Source organism: Aulostomus chinensis, chromosome 16, assembly GCF_037954235.1.
Source record: "Aulostomus chinensis isolate RoL2024-O1b breed Wild chromosome 16, RoL_Achi_v1.0, whole genome shotgun sequence".
Classification (NCBI taxonomy): Eukaryota; Metazoa; Chordata; class Actinopteri; order Syngnathiformes; family Aulostomidae; genus Aulostomus; species Aulostomus chinensis.
Window position 1 is genome coordinate 11,606,955 of NC_141335.1, and position 22,079 is coordinate 11,629,033.

The 22,079-nt window shown below is 41.5% G+C and overlaps 1 protein-coding gene across 1 annotated transcript; it reads right to left on the bottom strand.

Moving 5' to 3' along the window:
- Positions 1 to 12: 12 nt before the first annotated feature.
- Positions 13 to 21,988, bottom strand: myofl (myoferlin like). Its single transcript, XM_086181257.1, has 54 exons — positions 21,778 to 21,988; positions 21,316 to 21,371; positions 21,134 to 21,225; positions 18,085 to 18,193; positions 17,839 to 17,935; positions 16,126 to 16,295; positions 15,701 to 15,829; positions 15,296 to 15,358; positions 15,150 to 15,200; positions 15,022 to 15,052; positions 14,824 to 14,939; positions 14,297 to 14,423; positions 14,119 to 14,222; positions 13,971 to 14,039; positions 13,842 to 13,885; positions 13,676 to 13,758; positions 13,557 to 13,592; positions 13,271 to 13,395; positions 13,058 to 13,171; positions 12,668 to 12,845; positions 12,123 to 12,247; positions 11,931 to 12,040; positions 11,554 to 11,746; positions 11,308 to 11,463; positions 10,968 to 11,099; positions 10,702 to 10,865; positions 8,785 to 8,899; positions 7,869 to 7,971; positions 7,630 to 7,766; positions 7,352 to 7,516; positions 7,016 to 7,103; positions 6,759 to 6,836; positions 6,444 to 6,625; positions 6,196 to 6,354; positions 6,012 to 6,113; positions 5,491 to 5,652; positions 5,240 to 5,405; positions 5,081 to 5,151; positions 4,974 to 4,988; positions 4,788 to 4,886; positions 4,412 to 4,540; positions 3,644 to 3,799; positions 3,457 to 3,548; positions 3,167 to 3,337; positions 2,842 to 2,990; positions 2,591 to 2,730; positions 2,397 to 2,485; positions 2,227 to 2,322; positions 1,996 to 2,137; positions 1,793 to 1,892; positions 1,086 to 1,279; positions 901 to 1,010; positions 667 to 814; positions 13 to 581 (listed from the first exon to the last, which is right to left on the bottom strand). The coding sequence occupies exons 1-54, from the start codon at positions 21,863 to 21,865 to the stop codon at positions 543 to 545; spliced, it is 6,159 nt and encodes a 2,052-aa protein (XP_086037383.1). The 5' UTR covers positions 21,866 to 21,988; the 3' UTR covers positions 13 to 542.
- Positions 21,989 to 22,079: the final 91 nt, after the last annotated feature.

Genomic DNA, 22,079 nt, shown 5'->3' on the forward strand with positions numbered 1-22,079 from the left:
AAGTCACAGGCATAGAGCAAAACTTTATTTATTAATATTTCACATTATTGACATTGGGCATCAAAGTGGTACAGTGGTTAGCACAGTCGCCTCACAACAAGCAGGTTCCGACTCGGGTGCGTGATCTTTCTGTGTGGAGTTTGCATGTTCTCCCTGTTCCTGTGTGGGTTCTCTCCGGGTAGTCCGGCTTCTTCCCACCATTCAAAGACATCAAGAGGGGACGAGGCTGATTGATACTCTAAACTGACCGTAGGTGTGGCTGTGAGCGTGAATGGTTGTCTGTCTCTATGTGCTGGCCCTGTGATGGACTGGTCACCTCTCCAGGGTGAACCCCAACTTTTTGTTGAATTATATGAACATATAAGTGAGTATTTGTTACACAAGAGATCCAAGTAATACTCATTTAGTGCAAAAGATGAAAACAGTTCTGATTATGTGTCTGTCATATGTCAGTAGAGTTATTGCATATTTATGTGGGACAATACAGTAAAGTAACAGTGGATCCTGCAGCAGAGAGGTAGGCGGTGTCTCTGCAATGTTCCCTAGGAGAAAGGCTTCACAATCTTCATTGAGATGTAATTCTGTGGATATAAAATGGACATCATAATTTGTTCAGAAGAAAACAGCATGTGTGATTGAAAAATTGTAACAGTTTTGTTATCTTACAGGAAGAGAGTAGAACAGGATCCCAAAGAACAAGATCACCAGCACAAGAAGAATTGATGCAATAAAAATCCATTTGAATCTGCGCCACACTATGAACTTCATGGTCTTGCAAGGGCTTGTAAACCAGAAGAATGATGTGTCAGGGCGGCTAACGGGAATAGAAACAAGATAAGGACATTAAAATAAAACTCAATTCTGAGAGAAACTTCAATTTTATCTAATAAAGAGTTTTACTTGGGTGGGTCCAGTTTGGGGTTCATGTTTGGCTCATCCCTGCCTTTCCCAGCAGGCCTCTCCTCCATCTCCTTCTCTTCCACTATTTCCAGACTCATCTCTACTTTCCCCTGAAAAATATTTTAAGAACTATAAACAGGAACAGGAAAATAACACTTGAAGCCATAATGAGGACACAAACATACACCAATAACATGCTTCCCGTCCTGCTCGATTACACACGGCCACCAGCCTCGTACAGACTTCTGGGAGAAGAGAGAGTTGGGCAGCGGTTTCTTGGAGGAGACGGAGTCGGCTGTTCCTGACAACATTTTCAGGCTGCACTTCTCAGGGCTCTTAGCAGGTGGGATGAGATTGAGTAGGTCCAGTTCAGTTGAACCTGGGACAGAGAAATGGATAGTAAATAAGTATTTTCTTCTCTTGTAAAGAGTTACAGTGTACAACTATCATAGATTCCAGTCCTTCAAGTCACGTTAATTTTGGGAGCAATTTTTAAAAATTTCATCTCAGTCCTAGTCCTGCGTCAAATGTCGTATTTAGTCATACTCATACTGATATTTTCAATTTTTTTTTCTTGACTAAAATCTGACTACTCTATCTCAGTCAAAGAAAAGTCAAAGCACTCTTTAGTTTAGTCTTTGACTTCAGTTTCTTCAGCTTCTTCATGGTGAGCCTTAATTTGTCTCTGCTTTCATCTTCTTTATTTTAATTCTTGTGACTGAAATACATATTAATTAAAGTTCAATTTTAGCCATTTGATCAACCAAACCAGAAGTTGTGGTTGATTATTGTTAGTTTTTGTTGACAAAATCTGGAAAAGGGAAGTTGATTAAATATTTAAGGTCATTTTCACTGAAGTCTTAAAACATGAGTAATTATAGTGCTGTTTCACCTAAGTAGTCATCCAGTGAGAATTTGTCATTGTCCCATATTTGGATGATCAACTTTGGAGGAATCCTAAATTCAGTTTTGTCCAGATTCCAGAAGTGTTCCTTTAAAATAGAGAGAAACTTTAATCAGATTGTTGGTAAGAATGATTGATGTGAACTGCAATAACTTGGCATTTCTTTCGTCCTGCTCCGTGATCTCACTCACTTTCCTTGAGACAACGCACAGCTGCTCAGCAGGTAAGTAGTCAAACTCAAAGATAAACCTCCAGTTGAAATTTCCATCCCCATCCAGGGATCTGTAGTGAACGTCCGTCTTTTGCTTGTCCTCCTCCATACCGGGCATCCATCTGGGAAATATGGTACATTTAAAATAAAATACAGAAGTACAGAGAAAAGATGGTTAGGGTTAGGGCAAGAGTTACGTGAAGTATTGTACCCTTTAACGTAGATATCGCTCATGTTTTCTCCAGTGATGCTTGTTTCATCTAGGGTGACATCCGTTGTGTTCCAAACAATGGCTCGCAAGCAGTACCTATTTCAGAGAAACCGTTATATTTCGTCCTCCAATGCAAAATGTTCAAACCTTTTTAGTTCAGTGCGTCTTACTTTTTGGCTTTGCGAGGAGCGATATCAAACGGAGGCCCTGGCAAACCAAGGCTTTTGGGGAAAATGTCCACCCACATTTGAATTCGGCCCTGTATTTTTAGAAAAGCATGCCAAAACAGTGTAACTAATTTTGAGAAAAAACTCTTACATTTGTTTCTACAAGTTCCAAAGCTCCACGATAATGTTTCATTAACCTGGGACAAATTGGGCTGGTAGGAGCTGCAGAGAGTTCTGGTCTCAACGTGCTCAGGTACTAGACCCTGGTCTCTGAGGACATACAGGGCCAGTCTTTCTCTGGCTGGACCTAAGTGTGTGTGGATCACAGCGTTGGCCTCTGGAAAAGGCATCGTAGACAACATAAAAGAAAAATGAAAGGATGTTGTATCACTTTAAGTAAAATACACATGAAGTAAAAGAAGTGACTATTCTATCAATTGTCAGGTACCAAAATCCTGCAGGTTGTATTGTTTTCCAGAGAAAGACAGTGAGCTGCCATCGCCTTCAAAGCGTGGAGGAGGGACGCCTCTGATCCTGGCCACATTCAGGAGGATCTGAGAAGGTTTCAGCTGGTCTCTCCACTGATTAATCCCAGAGCTGTAAGACAATAGAACCAACAGGACCTTTCAGTGGACGGCGGTGCTACACAGGGTTGGCTTCCAAACATTAAAACACATCCAAGACAAAGAAGCGCATGGCTTGGTTTGGAGAATGTCTCAACTGTACTGTAGCATACAGTCAAATATCCAAGTGCAAACAGAGTCGATACTCACACACAGTAAGTTTGTGGCAGACCGCAGCAGGATCTGAAACGGGACAAAAGTCTGTTCTCCAAATCGATGACTGTTTCACCCACTTTTTCATCTCTGCTCAGTAAGTCGTAGTCATAAACAGCAATCTTCAGATCCTTGTCTTGAGGCAGGAAGCAGGACAACTCGAACATCCTGGATAACATTGGAAGACATCATCTAATGTAATTTGCTGCTTCAAACACACAGCTGGTTTCAATAACTTGAAGAATCAAAAAAGGAAACAGAGTTATAAAATGTTTAAGCTGACAAACCTCCCAAACTCTGGATTGAGAGTGTTTGGTTTGTAGTTATCCCTGTCGTCCACTGTTTTCCCCCCCAGTGTGATCTTGACGTATGGGTCACACTGAAATGAGAGGGCAAACGATGACGCTAGCTTCCAGATAAAAATCTCCTGACTTAAACCTTTCTTATCAGTTTTTATCTTAATAAAAAGCTCACCATGCCATTTGTATCCTTGGGCTGGAGGTCAATACAGCGCACCACATAAATTCTGACCACACATGCTTGAGGTCCGCTCTCAGGAAGCTCTCGGAACTGGCGGGGTGGGGCCGGCACCCCGGGGTCATCGGGCAGTGGGTAAATCTTGAATGAGCCCTGTATACCACAAAGAAGACAACGCCATTAATGGTACGACAAGTCAGACGTATTCATGCGACAGAATATGTACGTGTTCCAGGAATTGGAGTGCCAACAGTTTCAGTTGGAATGACTTTAACCAACAACTGAAGAATATCATGTCCAGTTTGTAGCTAAGTATGCAAATATTTCAAGACAAATGCAAGAGCACATATTTCGGGGGGATTTAACCTTAAGACATGATAATAAAAAAAAAGCCATCCATGAACATGATTTTATCTTATTCACCTATTGTTCTGTGTATAATTGTGAGTCTGGCCAAATCAGTGTAAACTATTTTGCCACTATGGCTAACATTAAAAGTGCTACATGACAGAAAAAGAGCCATGTTGGTGAAAGGAAGTGCTGGATATAGTAGGACTGAATTAAACAGTCAGGACAGGATGGAACTTGAGGATTTCAATTCCAGAACTACCACATACTGTTGCAAAATATGCCTTCACAGACATATGAATGATTTTAATAGAGGCTTTTGAATTGTCCACTAGAGGGCAGCTAAAGGCTAAGAGAGGCAGGAGTAAAGGGGCAGGAGCAGTGATGCAATGATGGTAGAGTCGTCGAATTCTTTACCTTGAACTCCCCAACCACAGTCGGATCATCCTCCTCATCTTCAGTCTTTCCTCGCTGAAGTTTAAACGTGCTGCAGAAATCAGTGAGTCCCTGGAACACCTCGACATCCTCGAGTTCACAATTATACACCTGGAAATCATAAGAAATGCTCTGAAAATCACAAAATGTATCTATTGCATCAACAACAAAAAGCTTTTCAAACCTTCTCCCTAAATCACATGACTCAATAATCTGACTGCACAATTTAGTTTTTGCAAAACAAAAACAAAGCTCTCGACAAAAGCTGGCCTGCCGTTGCCTGTGACATGTAAAACCAACAACAAACACAGATTGAATCAGTTCTGTATTTTTGAATTGTGGGATCATGAATTCTCACTTGTAATGTGTCATATCCCTTTTTGAGGTAAGGCCCGCACTTCTCCTGCTGCCCAACAGATGAGTAGAACTTACTCCACCAGTCTACTGCTTCTTCTTCCTGCACAATGGAGAATAAAAATGGGCTTTTGTGAGATGCTGTTTCTCAGAAGGATATCTATGTGACGTGTGATGAAGTCAAAATCACCTGTTCTGCTTTAACCTGCGAAGTGGGAAGCAGACAAATGGTATTTATTATCAAAAGAGGACAGATGAGGAACCTTTTTTTCCCTTTTTTTGGGGATTATCATTTACCTCAGTTTTCATCATCGGTCTCTTCTCGATGTCGATGACCACATCTCCCTGTGCAGCCGCTATCATTGCCACTACAGAGTTAAAAGGATCACGTTATGATAAATACACGCAGTGTGTAGCTCAGTGTGCATGTGTGTGTCTTTGCATGTCTGTGTGTACCTCTGGCAGACATGCAGACTTCACTGTTAATGCGATATGGGTCACAGCGGAACTGCTCCAGGCAGTCGATGGTGCACTGACCCACCACAGGTTTCCTACCAAAGGGTCTGTGGTCGATTACCTTCAGCACAATGGGAGGGGTGTACATCTCCTCTTTGGGAAGAAGCTGGAGAACAATACAGCAAAAATGAATAAACATCGAGATGGGAACCACATACGGGGCACGTTTTGAAAGATTTGATGCTTCGTACCACTTTGAGTAGCAGCACCGATCCAGGGAAGTTAGGGTTCTTTTTGAAGTTCTTGATGACGGTGGTTTGAACAATTTCTCCGCCACATTCAACGACCAGACTGGGAGAGGAAACTGTGGCCAGCTGGTAGGCTTTCATGTTTCTCAAGCCCCAAGTCAAGACCTGAGAGCAAATTTGCTCATTAACACACTGGGATGAAGAGAGGAACTACCTCCTGTCCTTTTTAAGAACACAATGAAAGAATCATGCATCGTCTTTAGCTTTTCTTTCGCTCCTTCTACGAGGTTAGTTCTTTCCCAGCAGCAGCAGAGGAACCCTGAGTGACGGTGATTGGTGGAACACATATACACTACATCTAAATTGATGCTGGTATTTTAACAGGCAGTTTTATGTGACTTCAGCATTCTTGACAGGGCAAATGCAGACCCAGCACAACCCTTGAACCACTAAAGTTGGTAGTTCCTCTCAAAACTCCTAGAACTCTCTGGTTGGGAAATTTGCTAAATGGTTTGATGTAGTACCTCAATAGCAGTCAGCTGAACCACAGGCCTGATTCCCTGAGGAACCATGTAGAGCATCTCCCCTCGCCGGGGGGGAACCAGGGGCATATCGCTCTCATTCGCCTGGAGGACGGAGCACAGCCTCAACATGTAGTTCGATAGAGTTTATTAACAATATATTTACACTTCATAGAGTCGTCTTTACCTTGTCCTTCAGCAGGAGCTCAGCCGCCAGCAGCACTTCTCCACAATTTCGACCTTTTTTGATGACTGGGAACCACAGCAGTTTTGGGCGAACGGGAACACTGGGGTTCAGTTTAACAACTGGGGGGCATGAGCAGCAACCCATGGGCTCATCTTTACCCTTGAATGAAGCGCAGCAGCACACAAAGATCATATAGATACCTGATCTTATTTATCATCATTTAAGATCAAGTTTGTGCAATAACACACCACTTTATCACTGTCGTATAACTCCAGAACAACATCTGGAGGGTTGCGGGCAATGGTCTGTGGGTCTCCGTAGATTTCAATGTCCTCAAAGATAAGACTCTGATCCCATGTGGGGTTCAAAGTGGCCCTGATGACTTCTGTGGTCTTACTCAGGTGTAAGAAGGACACATGGGCGTAAGGATCTGGGGGAGAAATGTAAAATTCAGAAACAAAAGGTCCATTTAGTTTGGCAAAATTGTACATTTCTGGGATATTTTATTTATACTTCTTGATTGCTGCTCGTCCAGAACTTTTATTATTTATTTATTTTTTTACCTGAGAAACTGTCCTTGTCCATGGCACAAAGATTCCTCGCCTGATACACATACACTCTCAGATGGTAAATGTAAGACCCTGAAGGGAGATTATCAGCATTTTCAGTCCACCAAGAAAAAAATGTAATCTCCAGGGAACCTTCTTAATTCAACGTTATCTTTCATTAGAAGGAGACAGGAAGCGGTGTTCAAAGAAGCGCCAAGGCTTTCATTGGAATGCATGACCTGACATCTACTTCATCAGGGCAAATTACTTACGACTAAAGTGGCAGGAAACTGTGGGCGTGTTTGCACCAAATCGTTTGGCTGTATCCGTTTTACTGGCTTTCTCGTCCACATCAACCCCCTGTTAACAAAAACACAAGGGCGAGGTGCTTAAAGGAGCTTTTCACAGCAAAAAATTTGAGCAAAAATAAAGCTAATTCAAAGTGAAAGAATGCAGAACTAAAATAAACTTCCTGAGTTATTTGCCAAGATCAGACAGGAAGAAGCACATGTTGGAGAATAATGAAAGGATGTGACTCAGATGGCATCAAGTGGGTCTTAACGCAATGGCAACTGCCTCATGGGGGATTGTTTAAGAATTCAACTCACCAATGCCCCTTCCAGTCTGAAGATGGCAGATGCTCCAATGCAGTCAGATGGGACCATCTTTCTTCTCCAGCGACGGCGGCGGAACGTATCAGAAGAGCGTTCTTTCCTGTGGAACTTCCAACCAATCAGGGAAGAATACTCCCAGCCTTCACCTGGTTCTCGCTTCTGTGGAAAGACAGGAACAAAAGCTGCATTCTTGACAACTTTCAAACTAACTTTCCCTCATATTGTATATTATATATATTCTATTATATATTCTATCATGAACTCTTCCTCACCTCAGCAACTACTTTATCACATATCTTCTTCCTGGGTCTTATCAGCCTCTTTCTGCGATGGACGTGGTACATCTTCTCTGCTGCCACCCAGGATTTGGGCTTATCATCAGGAGGAATAGTGAGTCCATATTCCCAACCTAGTGCCAAAGACAGAAATGCCTTGTGAGACTATTTCAGTCTTGAAGACATGTTCCATAGAAGTTTTTGATCACATATTTTTGTCTAAATATTCACGTTACCTCTCTCATCCACAGCTCTGTTGCTGTCAAAACTCCAGTCATCCTGCCAGGTCCATCCTGGAGGACACTCAAACTCCCCCGGGCTTTGAGCCTTTTCTCCATTCTACACAACGCAGACAACATGTCACTTGTTCATATGAGGTTCACATTTGTAATAATCACTTTACAGGTTCATTTTGATAACTGTTAAATTAAAGGGACACACCAACTTTTGAGAAATATGTACCCAAGAGTACCCCAAAACTGTCATTATTTTCACGAGAGTTGTATGTAACATTTGTTAGAAAAAAAAATAAATAAAAAAATTGCAAGACATTTTAATTTTACAATCAAACACATGGTCGAACCCACTTTCCTGAGTGGGCGTAGTGTTTCGACACAGCAACTCACACGCCCCATTGTAATTTTGGTCAACAAACCCAAACATTTCTTGACAAAAGGCTGACATTGTAATGGATGAGGAGAAGGATTACTTTAGAAAAAACAAGATCCCGATCTATTTGATGACTTTTGACAGAGGTATGCTTCATCTTCCCACCTACTACCATTCATTATGCCAGGCTAATTAACAGTAAGGAAAGAAAGCATCTGCACTGAGAGCAGCAAGAGAAAACAAGAGAGATGGAGAGAGACTCAAGTCAAAATAATGAGTTAAAAGAAACTAAAATGCTCAAAAGAGATGAGGACAACTGCAGTGGCGTGACAACTCTCTTTGGGTTTGTCACAGTGAGCGACAACATAATAAAAGAAAGTGACATTGAGACAGCAAACAACTGAAATGAGCATGAATAGGCAGGCTTTTGTCCAGTTATCTTCACCTGCATTTTTCACATAGTCTCCACAAAGTTGACTGTGTGTGCGTGTGAGAGAGAGAGACAGGGAGACAGAGAGAGAGAGAGAGAGCAGCATGGTGTACCACATCAGTGTAGGGCTCAGTAGCAGGTTTCCACTCTCCACCAGGGAAGCGTGTTTCATTTTGAAAAACTTCATCGGTGAACTCTGTGTGGCCCGCATCTGCTTCTGTCAACAGGCTGTAAAGAAAAAAAACACGAGTAGCACGCACACTCACACACACACACACATACATACACACACACACACACACACGCACACACACACACACACACACACACACTTCGATGAGAGTTGTGGTTGTGACTCAGACAGAAGCTATGTGGCATCATGATAAACAAAACTAAAGGACAAGAGGACTAAAATTATTCATAAGAGCCCTGGTGGGAGAAATGTACTGTAAGCACTTAACTAGGGGCCACAAAGGGAGTGAAGGACTTCAACCAAAACATTGGCAGAAATTCCCAAATTCCTGGGCTTAATATCCTGTGATTGTGTTCAGGTTTTGATGTATTACTGGTTCAAGCAAAGATTTATGACTTCTGCCAATCAATAGATAATAATGTTGAAATAAAATGCACAGTTTGTACTTGAATCTCAGTGGACCAGGAGCCCGTTTCAGGAAGGAGGTTCATCAAACTCTGAGTCTAAACCCTGAATTGTTAGACAGGAACTACTAAGTGGCTGCACGGTGGTGCAGTGGTCAGCACTGTCGCCTCACAGCAAAAAGGTTCCGGGTTTGAGTCCCGGCTCGGGCACGGGATCTTTCTGTGTAGAGTCTGCATGTTCTCCCTGTTCCTGTGTGGGTTCTCTCTGGTACTCCAGCTTCTTCCCACCGTCCAAAGACATGCAATTGGGGACAAGGCTGATTGATACTCTAAATTGACCGTAGGTGTGAATGTGAGTGTGAATGGTTATTCGTCTCTATATGTTGGCCCTGTGATGGACCTCTGATGGTAACCCTCTCCCCCGTAGACGTGGGGATAGGCTCCAGCCCCCCCGCGACCCTTAATATATGTAGGAGTATGTAGAAGACAGTGAATGAATGAACTTCTGAGTTTCCAGATTCAGAACCGCTAATTTGAGTTCATGTAGAAAAATCTGAGTAGGTTCATTTAGGGTTAAGTGTTTGAAACACGACCATATAAAACCAGGATTAATGGAGCCCTGATTTTACAATTCACCATGGCAACAGCTACGAAAAAGATGCACAGCTATAGATATAATATGCAATGACACTTATAAATTTCAGGTGAAAACTAGTGGAATATGATTGAAACTAAAATTTATTTTCAAATTTTTGAAAAGTGAATGTGAAAGCAGCTTAAAATGAAATATATGAATCATACTGAACATATCGAACAAACTGAATATCATTCTGTGGCTATTTTGATGCTAAGTAGCTTTGATGTGGTGATGTGAGGGCAGATAAGATTATGCAGATGCATGGTGGACTGCAAAGAAAAACTGTCTCGAATTATACGAAATGATACTACATCTAGAGGTGGTCAAGGAATGATGTCCCAGCAAAGATGTAACTCTCTACAGAGAAATACAGCTTCTTTATCTATGTGATCCTCAACAAAAAGGCATGCCACGTTAACAAAAAAGAACGTTTCATATAGCTGGCCTAACAGATAATGTAAACCAACTTGGATTTTTATTCAGACAGGAGGTAAAAGTCTACTAAAATGTGTGGACTGAACGAATGGATGAGGAAATTGAACAGTGTTTGTGGCTCTGAGATAAACTCGAAGGGTCAATGAAGAAAACCTGCTCCGACCAGGTAAGCTTCACAGAATCCGTTACTATAGTAACTGAGCTTCGTTTTTGTTCTCTTTCTGAAATGGGCAAGTTACCCTTATTTGTCAGGTTTGACTAACTGCCTTGATTTTACCTCGTTTAATGTTTAACTCATTCAGGATTTTTACTGCACTTGCTTTCAGAAATGGACCCCTGGTGTGCTAGTTCTGAAACTCACCTTCTTTCAGGGTCAACAAACCAGTCGTCCTCCCATTCCCATCCTCGCGGAGGTAGGAAACGCTCTTGTTTGAGTTTCACTTTTCCGGTCACATCTGAGAACTTGTGGCGACCAACCAGGCCGGTGGTACCCCACTTCCCAAACACCTGTGCCTGGTTTTCATACTGCAGAGAGAAAGTAGGAATATTTTCAGCGAAGCGATGACCCAGATGTACCAATCATAAAATGACATTAACAACAAGAAGTTCCTTTTTTTGTCACTGTACCATTTCTGCATATACACTGAAGCTTCCTTCTGCGAAGCTGTTGAACTTCTTCTCATGGGCAGAAAGACCAAACCACATGTTGACCCGCAGCTGGACAGGGATCTTCACTCCTTTGTTTTTGTCCATAGGGTACTAATAAAGGAGATTATATATTAGTGATACTCTACCACTTAGTCAGAGTGCTCATACCTCCATAGAGGAGGAAAAAAAAGCTAATTGTTGTATCCTGCCAACAGAGTCTTCAAGATCCCAGACCTGCAACAGACCTGCAAAACCTCATCACCCTAACCCTAATCATCACCTTAAAGTAGATGTATTATTGTATTGATTAGTATTGTACCTGCATGAAGATGGTCTGAGTCCGTCCACAGTGTTTCCCACAAGCTTGTTCGCTGAAATTCGAGTACATGATCTGATGTGTTGGAACCCGCGCGAAAGCCACACGCTTCTCTCCTCTCAACATCCAAATGATCACATCTGGCATGCTGCTCTGAGGCTGATGGAAATACAACAGAGGCAGAAGCTACAGAACAGACACCAGACGATCTAAAGCTAATCTCTACAGCATCAAACAGTTCCTTCTCACCTCCTCTGCCAGCTGCTTGATTCTGTCCAACCATTCTTCAATTTCACCAACAGTAGTCTTGACATCTGTAGCTTCTTCTCTCATCCGACCGGCCATCTGTCTGAGACTCTCCACTGCAGCATCACGCAGGTTTTTCATTTGGAGATCCAGTGCAGTCACGTTGGGCTTGCTCTCCAGCTCTGGAAGCTGGAAACTGTCCAAATGTTGTTAATGAAAGTAACGTTGTATCCAAGCGACCGCGTGAAAATGTATTTGGGCTAACAGGAAGAACTAGAACAAGAAGGATCTCACACTGTCAAGTGCTCAGGCCCTAATACCAAATAAAAATTAGATCCAACTTATAATTCGACTAAAGAATCAGTCCTGTTCTGCCTCACCTGTTCAGGTCATCAATCATGTGGTTAATGAGTTTGACCCAAATCTCTACCAGACGTGTCTCAGATACTTTGGCTAGTATGGCAGTTTTTAAAGAGATGAGGTGTGACTCCTACAATAAATGACAGATACAAAGAGATTAGTCAGCTCTCTCGATTGCCTGTATAAGCATGCATTTTCTTTTTGTTTCCCACCAATTTCTCAGCGATGAAGAGGAGAATGTTGACAGAGTCCAGACGGTGGCTGATGTCTTCCCAGTATGATGTAAGAATCACTACAGGCTTGGTGTCGGCCCACGGTAGGTAGTAGTAGTGATTACCTGTGGGTTACAACATAAATATACACCGTCATTTTAAATACAGGTGGTGGAAGCAACCACAAACTAAGTGGCTAAGAGATGCAGCACGGTTTAAGCTGAGCACTATGAAACCAGAAATGAAATTGCAACTACCTTGTGCTTTAAAAGTACAGTATGTAGCTTCCTTCTCTACAGGTTTTTCAATCAAAACAATAACAGAAAATGCAGCCTGGTGATGTACTTAAGGGGTTATTGTTATCATTATTAGCCACCATTTCTGGTGTGTCTAATTTTGACTCGTTTAATTCAGATAACACGAATATGCCATACTTTGATTCAGTGACAGCAGTCTAGTTGTTTATTATTACCTTTTTTAAACATCGACAGGTTAAAAATTGATGGAATGAGGATGTATTATAGCTTTATTGGTTAATTTCATACCATCAAACACAGCAAAGCTGTACTGGGTGGTGGACGCCAGGGGCTTGCAGGTTGAGTCCAGCTTGTTACCATAGTTCCCAATGCTGACCTCAAACTGGATTGGCTCACCTGGCTCTTGAAGCATACAAGCGCTATGGAACACAGCGCACAAAGAGTACTTCCTCCTCCGCTGGTATTTCTGTACTCAAATACAAAAGAATGTGGCAGTGTTAGAGGTCAGGGTTAGGATAGTCTGTCGGGGTATCCTGTATTCGAGAGGAAGAGCTTCTGTGAGAAAAGTAGCAATAAGAGAATCATGGACAAGTTAAATAATGCTACAGTATATATCAACGCTTTATTGAAATGGCCATAAGTCTTAATAATAAAGAATCTTTTTGGTGCGGTGTATACCTGGGCCACCAGTATATCATCACTGGAAATGTCATCAACATTCTTATCAACTTTTCCATCCAGTTGAGTCGACAGCTCAACAAGCACCCTTCCCCTGTAGGCGACACCTTCACCCTGTAATGTACAAGTGCAATATTTTCCATGTGCATGTTCAACAATGCAAAGATGAATACACCACAATTACAGAAGTGTCCAGGTAGAGCTGATATTTACTTTGCCAAAGTTGAGTTCCTCGTATGGGTCAGGGAGTCCAGTAAACTCTCTCGGGCTTCCATACAGGTTGACATAGCAAGGCCCGAAAGCTGGCAGGAAACCAACCTCACTTGCTGTGGTGCTTACTGTAACATATAGAAACTCTCTTTAAAAAGCAAAGGGGCCATGTTTACTGGACTTGTAAAACAGATTTAATCTTCTATGCAGCGTGTAAGGATACTTAATCAATTTGGATTTTTTAAGTGTGTCTAAGCTGAGATAACTGATTGAAATTTTTTTTACGTACATTCAGACTGCCTTTTGGAAATTTCAGCTTGCGCATCTGTTCAAGGTAAAGAAACAAATATATACTAAATGTTCCATTCTAACAATCAAAATAGAGAGAGACAACGACCGCATCATTACCTTCAATCTCGCTCCCGGCGGAGGACATTTTGCTCAGATTTAGAAACGTTGTTCCTATGGCGTCATCCTTGGTAAGACGATCCCTGCCGAGAGTTAACTAACATGTCAGACATCAGTTTGTTTTGGTCTGTAGTTGTGCTGCTTATGAACGGATTCCAGCGCTTACCAGTCGAACATGGTCAACTTGATACGTTCACACATTGATGGGAACTCAAGAGGCAAATACAGGCACGTGTTAATGAATGCTTTTGAAACTGAATCACACTGATTCATATCTTAATATGCATCACTATACCTTGACTTGTAGATTGATAACTTGATTCCACTCTGGATTAGCATTTTTCTCAATGATTTTGGTGCACAGCTAAAATAAAAAAATACAAAATTATCAAAAAAAATCAATATACAGAAACAATGTTTCCTTTTATTTAATCGTGGAATACCTTTTTGCCTGCAAAGCTGACTTCCAAATATGGATCCACCAAGTTTTTCTTATCTCCATCCCCTCCAAAGACCTGTTTGACTGTCTGAGCAAAGGCATCATCCACTGCAACAGAAAGCACTGTCTAAGTTTCTCTGAAGGATTATAGGAAGCTGTATGAGACTTTATTGATCTCTTACTTTGCGGCATATCCTCAGCCCGAAAGACTTTGAGGCTGAGAGTGGCCCATCGCATGGTGACACCAGCTGGCACCAAGAGATTACTCTCTATGTCATCCTGCTCTTCACTTATCTCTCTCCTCTCACTCTGCAGGACAGGAGAGGACAGGATGTCATGCTCTTATTCAATATTGATCCATATTTTGAGTATTTGGGAATTATGCTTGTTTCCAACTCTATAGTTTCATCCCTGGATTCAACTTAAGTAGCTTTGCGTCATGTCAACATACTCCTTCATCATATACTGGTCATCCTGTCTGAAAGCTGTCTGAGCTCACTTTCATCTGATTGGCCAACTTCTAGAAGCCTGCCAAGGGGTTGCATACCCTTGTTTCATTTCAGAAAAATCAGACATGGAAGCACAAAAAAAAAACTGGAAACCCGAGCAGTCTGAAGTCCAGCCTTTTTTCTTTCTTTCTTTCTCTCTTATTTTTACAAGCTTCTTTTCATAATATGACTTAATAAGAAGAAAAAGAAAGCATTCACACCGGTGGTTCCTCTCCAGTTGCCACAACAATGATGCTGACTTTCAGGTAACCTTTGGCCCCTGAACTGGAGTCGTCTGGGTCACTCAGAAGGAGCCATTTCCTCAGTATGGCATGACCTGGACACAAATAACACCTTCAGAGAACTATGTTTTTATATATAATTTATGGAGAACATTCATGAATCGTAGCTTGACTGACCAGCTTCATCATAGATGAAACCGATATCCAGCTGTGAAAGAATGAAAAAAATGATTGGAATAAATGAGACGTCGCAAGTCAAACATAAATAAAGCAGAGATTAATGTCCATATAGCGTATAAGAGTACCTTGAACTCTCCCATTAGACTGTCAGCTCTGAGGGAGAAGGAGTCATAAACCTATCAAAAAACAAACAAACAGAGATTTTAAGATTTAACAGAAATACATTGAATTTAGAAGCAACTATAGACAGAATCATACTAGCTTTACACACCCGGAGACTGATGCTTTCATCAAACAGCTCTGAAGGAAGCATGTTCACATTGTAGAAAAACATCTGAAGGGCAGAAAAAAAATTCACTTAAGTAATATTTCTTATATGTATGAGCAAGGCAAGAGTCGTAAGTGAACATAATAGGACTTACAGTTGAATAGATGAGATTCGTATGCTTTGGCAGAAATACAGACAGAGGAAAATGCATTGAAGAAGAAATGGAATACAAAAGAAAGCTCCGAGATGTCCTACAGAGACAGAGAGAGATACCTCAGCAGGTTATCGAAGCTGGTGGAGATTAAGCAGAAAAGACGGAGGAGAAGAGGATGTTAAAAAATCAACGAGCAGGGAAAAAAGCAGAAATAATTTTCCAAGAAAAAAAAGGAATGAATGAAGATACATTACCTCATCAAAGAACGGATTATTTCCTCTTCTAATTCTAGTCCTGTGTGTCTGTCCACAAACATTCACCTTCACCACCGGCTTTATGTTGTTTCCAGGCAGCTGTCGACTCTCGATGACGCGAACACGGATCTGAACAGCAGCGGTGACATGTTATGAAAAAGTCTGCATGACAAATACGTCATATACATACAGTAGTGACACTCAGCACACATATACCTCTGAGACATTTAAAAGAGCAAAGTGACTGTTGCTAAAGACAATGTGTGGAATTGTTTTCATACATGAAGAACAAAGCACGACCTGGCCTCTAGTGAATATTTACACCAGTGAAGCCGGCTGTCATTCGTGTGATTAACAATACGAATTCCATCTTAATTTGACGTTTGTGATATCCAGGAAGAGTGTAATGTAAACTCAGACAATACCTGGAAATCCTGGGCTTTATTGGCAAGTGTTCGATGCCTCTTACGGCTGAGGCGCATAGGCTTGTGGCTTGGTTTCCCAGACTGATTCGTTGAAGTGGCAGCCCCCGACGCCCCCCCCTGACCCCCTCCATCCACGTCTGCCTCCCCTTCATCACCCTCCTCACTGGCTCCTGTGGAGTAATATCACAATAATCCAAAATCCATCCATCCATTTTCTTCCACTTATTCCTGTTAAGGGTGACATGGGGGCTGGGGCCTATCCCAGAGAGGCGGGTTTCACCCTGGACAGGTCACCAGTCCATCTCAGGGCCAACACATAGAGACAGACAACCATTCACACTCACAGTCACACCTACGGTCAATTTAGAGTATCAGTCAGCCTCGTCCCCTCTTGATGTCTTTGGACTGTGGGAGGAAGCTGGAGTACCAGGAGAGAACCCACACAGGAACAGGGAGAACATACAAACTCCACACAGAAAGATCCTGTGCCAGAGCCGGGACTCAAACCCGGAACCGTCTTGCTGTGAGGCAACAGTGCGAACCACTGCACCACTGTGCCTCCCTCATAATCCAAAATGTTATATAAAACTATATTATATTACAAAAACACAAACACTGTAATGTTTTATTTTGTGAACATTATAAATCATTATAGAATCACTATATATAAGTGCAGGAGAAGGCATTAATAACCATTTATTAATCTTCTTAATGTCCCCTGTTGTAGATCCTTAATGGGGAACATGGAAGTAAAGCTTCATTTTATTAATGTAATGACTGGTAAATGGAGCGACATGGTGGTGCAGTGGTCAGCACTGTTGCCTCACAGCAAGAAGGTTCCTGGCTTTGAGTCCCGGCTCGGGCACGGGATCTTTCTGTGTGGAGTCTCCATGTTCTCCCTGTTCCTGTGTGGGTTCTCTCTGGTACTCCAGCTTCCTCCCACAGTCCAAAGACATCAAGAGGGGACGAGGCTGATTGATACTCTAAATTGACTGTAGGTATGAATGTGAGTGTGAATGGTTGTCTGTCTCTATGTGTTGGTCCTGTGATGGACTGGTGACCTGTCCAGGGTGAACCCCTCCTCTCTGGGATAGGCCCCAGCCCCCCCGCAACCCTTAATGGGATAAGTGGTAGAGAATGGATGGATGGATGGATGGCTTATTGGTAAATGAGTCCCAGACATGAGTTAACTGTTAACTAATCGATGGGGAAGCATTAACTAACCGTTATTGTAAAGTCTTAAGTATGTGTGTACGTGTGCATGTGTGTGCATGTGTGTGCATGTGTGCGCGTGTGTGTGCGTGTGTGACATGGATCTTTAGAGACCTTCTATCAACCAAACTTTTTGAAATCTTTGACATTAAACTCTTGCACAAACTAAACCCTGACAGTCATTGTTTTTTATCAGAAAAAAAGAAAAGCATAACAGAGTTGTTGAGGAAATGATTTTAAACTTCTATTAATTCATTCTTCCTCTTCTGTGCATGTTTGAATATTGCGACAGATAATTTAGGAAACTGAATGAATCATCGTATGGTGGGTGTGATGTTTTGTTTTGTTCTTTTGCTCCTACACAACCATGATTTTTTTTAATCATGTGAGGAACTCTATACTTTCTGTATATTTCCATAACACATCTTTGCAGCCATTTCTGGAAATATTCCAAATAATTGTCTTTTCTTATCATATCATATCTATATTGTCTCATCTTACCATCGTCCACATGAGACACGTCTCCGTCGGGCTGATCATTGAAGTTTGGAGCGGTGCTGGCAGGTGGCTCATACCCGATGAGCAAATTAATGGTCGCCTGACAAAAACATTCTCTAAGTTAGCATGTAGCACCAAATATGTTAAAAGATTCAAACTACACCAATATCATATTCAAAATTTGAAATGCAGACATTCTTTAAATGCAGACAGTCAATTTGTAAATGTGGTATAATTAAAGGTTTTTACCCCGACAGCTTGTTGTTTCTCACTCAGCAGGGGTACATTCTTGGACGGGAGTGACCTCGTGTGACCACTGGCCAAGTCTCTCAGGAAAATTTTTGCAGAGCCAATGAACCTGAAAAGAAATGTAAAAACGTAATTATGTTGTGAAAATCATCATCAGTCTTTACAGTGGGATGGAGTCAGATGTTACACAAACATCTGTTCATCATGGGAGTTTGTTCTTTACTAAGGGTAGCTCACAGTTTTCAACTTCCCAGTTTCACTTCTTCTTCTTACATTAAATCATAAGTCATGTGGTTCATAACCACAGTGGCATGCAAAATGAGGCATTTGTTTCCCCACTTCAGCCAATCACAACATGAGTTCACTGATCAAGCGAGGTTACAGATGGATCCCTATGTTCTCCCTTTAAAATCTCTGTCGGAAAAAAATGCAAAAGAGCCATGGGGGAACAGCAGTAGCATCTTTCAACATTTGGTGACAAGGACCAGCTGGTTACTGAAACAAGCTGCTATGATGATGGAAAAGACAAAAAAAAACTGCATGAGAGTCACCATATATATGGAAACAATTAACATGCACCGCAGGAATGTGCTGGGCCTTCTGTGCCCAGATTTAGGGTGGACAACCTCAGAGCCAAGGAGGCGGGCAGAAAAGGCAAGTCCCAAGTAAGCACATGAGAACAGACACAAACATATTCATGATTATGATCTGGCTCTTTGTTGTTCTCAAACAGTAACCTTGAAAAGCAGCGTCAACTGTAGAAGCTTAGGCCCACAACAAATGTGGTATGACAGTTTAGTAGAAGCCCAATGAAAACAATCCCTTTAAGCACATTGTTCGTACAGTAGCTGCGATGAATCTTCTAATACTCCAAAAAATATATAATCTTTTCACATTTCAGCCTCTCGTATTTCGAGCTGCTCTGCTGAAGATAAAGAAATGGCCTTTTAAAGTGCAAGATCATGATAAAACCTGATTTGCTATTTCTTATGTGTTAATGTCAACATAATTGGCGCGCATTAATACAGAAGCAAATTTTGTCAGGATGTACATATTATATCGCACCAGAATGAAAAAAAAGAATGATGAAGACATAATCATATCAACATAATATGTAATGCTCAAATTACTGCTTTGAATTTAATTGTAATTCATTTTTAATGTCTGCATAAAGTTGAAGTTTTTTTCAAAATTTAATTTGAAAAAAAAACCAGTACAATTTTTAATTGTGGATTTACTGTCACAGAGTTCTTCAAAGTTGCTGAATCTGTACATTCAAAAATGTTATACAAGTAACTAAGTCTCATTGAGGTTTTCCTACAATATTAAACTACTAGTGATGTTTGGCTGTTGAAAAATTTACAAAATGCCAAAAATCTGAGAGGTCAACAATGACACTGCATCAGCTTGTGATGTCACAGATAAGGTCAGTTCTCTGAGCCACACTCCTTTTTTTAGATTTTCCTAGGTTGTAGGTGGAAAGTTGGTCATAAGATGATGACTGCCTGCACACACACACACACACGCACACACACACACTCCTCTTCACCATCGTCCACATGAGACCAGTATACGGTTAATTTTCCTGGCTGTACTTGTCATCACAGATGTGCCAGTGACGAGCCAGCACAGGCCCACATGCACATACTCACAGACACAGACACAGACACAGACACAGACACAGACACACACACACACACACACACACACACACACACACACACACGATTCTCAAGCAGCGGTCATAATGAAAAAGTATGAGAGTGCCTGCGTGGCTGAGGCAGACAAATATTCAACCCCTACTCTTTCTGTGTTTGTGCTGCGAAAATAATTTACACTGTGGACGAGCAGTCACTGCAGTGACTCAGGGGAATTGTTACGACCTGGCTGAACTTCTAGAGGAACGACAAAACACCCTCACGGTGTTGTAAGATAACATATAACAAATATCAAATAGTCTGCCTTGGGCGGGAAGGTTAACAGGAACATTCTCTCCTTTTAAGGCAACATTCCTTGTCAGAGACGGAGCGCTGCTGTTGTAAGGGAGACTAAGTGTCTTCATTGCTGATACTGCAAGTCTTAACATGGTGGCAGTGTGCAGCTTCGTGAGGTTAGAACGCTCTAGGAAACACTCGGAAAAACTACCTTCAACTCCAATACTGCACTAAAGTGTGTATTAGTTTGAGTAGTAGCAGTTGATTATAATCTCCCTTCTGAGAGGAGTCAAGTTTTAACTTCCCAGCATAAAACAACTACAGGGTATTTGTTTTTTTAGGGGGGGAGGGGATGCTGTGACATCATTGTGTGTTACTGTTAGGAAAAAAGTTCCTCTTTGACTCAGCGCTGGAATGTAACTATATAAGTAGATTAATCCCTATTGAAAATAAACATCTTCACTCAAACCAACATTCTAAAGCTGATATTCCGTTAGTGATTGTGTAACAATTACACTAACACAATCCTGTATAACAGTCACAGTATGTTGAATTTCACTCACAGAGTGCCGCTGTGGAGTCGGTAATCAGATTACTCAAAAAAACTACTGTATGAGGCTGATTTTCACCGAACGTGGTGGAGGGGTGTGCAAAAGAAGAACCCATTAAATTTTGGGGCAGAGTTTAAGCTGAGGTCGCCTTGGCAGGGGTGTATGCTCTTCAAGTGTGTGTGTGTGTGTGTGGGGGTAAAAAAATAAACTCTATGGTGTCCTCACTGGTGGAGGAAGTATTCACACTGTTTACTTGAAGTCCCCAAACTTTTAAATCCCTGACCCCAAAAAGACAAGCGCCATCCACCCCCTCTATCCCTCAAGGTGCACGCGCGCGCACACACACACAAACACACACACACACACACACACGCACACACACCTTATCTTTTGTAACAATTTATACTAAAAATCCTTCAGGTTTTAGCTGTTGTACTGTATGGAACTCACCTCACAACGCCCCCCCCCCCCCCCACCACCACCACCACCTTTAAAGCCCACTTGTATAATTATTCCATATTAATGTCTTAACATTTGAATATGTCACAGGTGTGAGTCACATACTTGTGTTTGCCGATTGTTTCGTAGTCTTTAACTATCACATCGATGAAAGAAGATGCATCCAAGGAAGAGCCTTTCAGGTCAAACTCAAGCACCTGTAACCACAATGAAGTGTTAGAAACGACTGATCTCAAATCAGCCATTAGGTCCCATAACTCTCACACGTGACTGTTAACTCTACTTACTTCGTTCCATACAGGATTCAGCTCATTGTCAATTGCTTTGGTTTTCTTCTTTTCACCTTTAAGCATCATAAAAGCACTATATTAATGGGAAATATATAAAAATACAGAGATCTATCTAACAGTCAGAAAACTGTTGATACTACAAGTTTTTTTAAATATATTTTTACATTACATTTGTTTTTGTTTTTCTTGGAAACAGCTTATTGCAATAGAGAAGAGGATTTTTAAAAGCCAATCCTGACTTTGTAAGAATATATACTTTTAAATCAATGTGAATAACTGCTACTATTCACATTAAACTTCAGATTTATAATCTACAATTAATTCCAAGTGCAATATATTTCACTATTGAGATGAAATAAATTACATCTGTATAACAGTGCTTGTGAAAAGCTGTCCGACCCACCCAGACACACAGCTATTCCCAAACATGATCAAGATAAATACTAAATCATACCTCACCTCTGAATACAACCGTGGTTATTGGATCAGGGTTTCCAAGTTTCTTTTTGGGGATCCCACATGCGGACTCAACAATGATCCGCAGCATTTCGTCCAAACATATACATCGACCAGAACCTACAAAGCGAGTCCGTTAGAGGAAACCGAAAGGAGCAGATGTGAGGAGGAGAGAGAAGTGGGTACAGGAGTGCCACCTCGTTCATGAGTCAGGCATGAAGTACTAGCCAGCCGTGCTGAGCTGGTTTCACATATCAGGAAGACGCGATAAAATAACTGTACACATCCATCTTGATGTGAAAAAA

What these genes read in the sequence shown, in the direction of transcription:
- myofl (XM_086181257.1), bottom strand. Translation starts at nt 21,865, where the DNA reads ATGCTGCGGATCATTGTTGAGTCCGCATGTGGGATCCCCAAAAAGAAA. An exon ending in TTTCATCTATGATGAAGCTG is followed by an intron (nt 14,940 to 15,021) that starts GTCAGTCAAGCT and finishes ATTTGTGTCCAG; the next exon opens with GTCATGCCATACTGAGGAAA. An exon ending in CAACTGGAGAGGAACCACCG is followed by an intron (nt 14,424 to 14,823) that starts GTGTGAATGCTT and finishes CCTGTCCTGCAG; the next exon opens with AGTGAGAGGAGAGAGATAAG.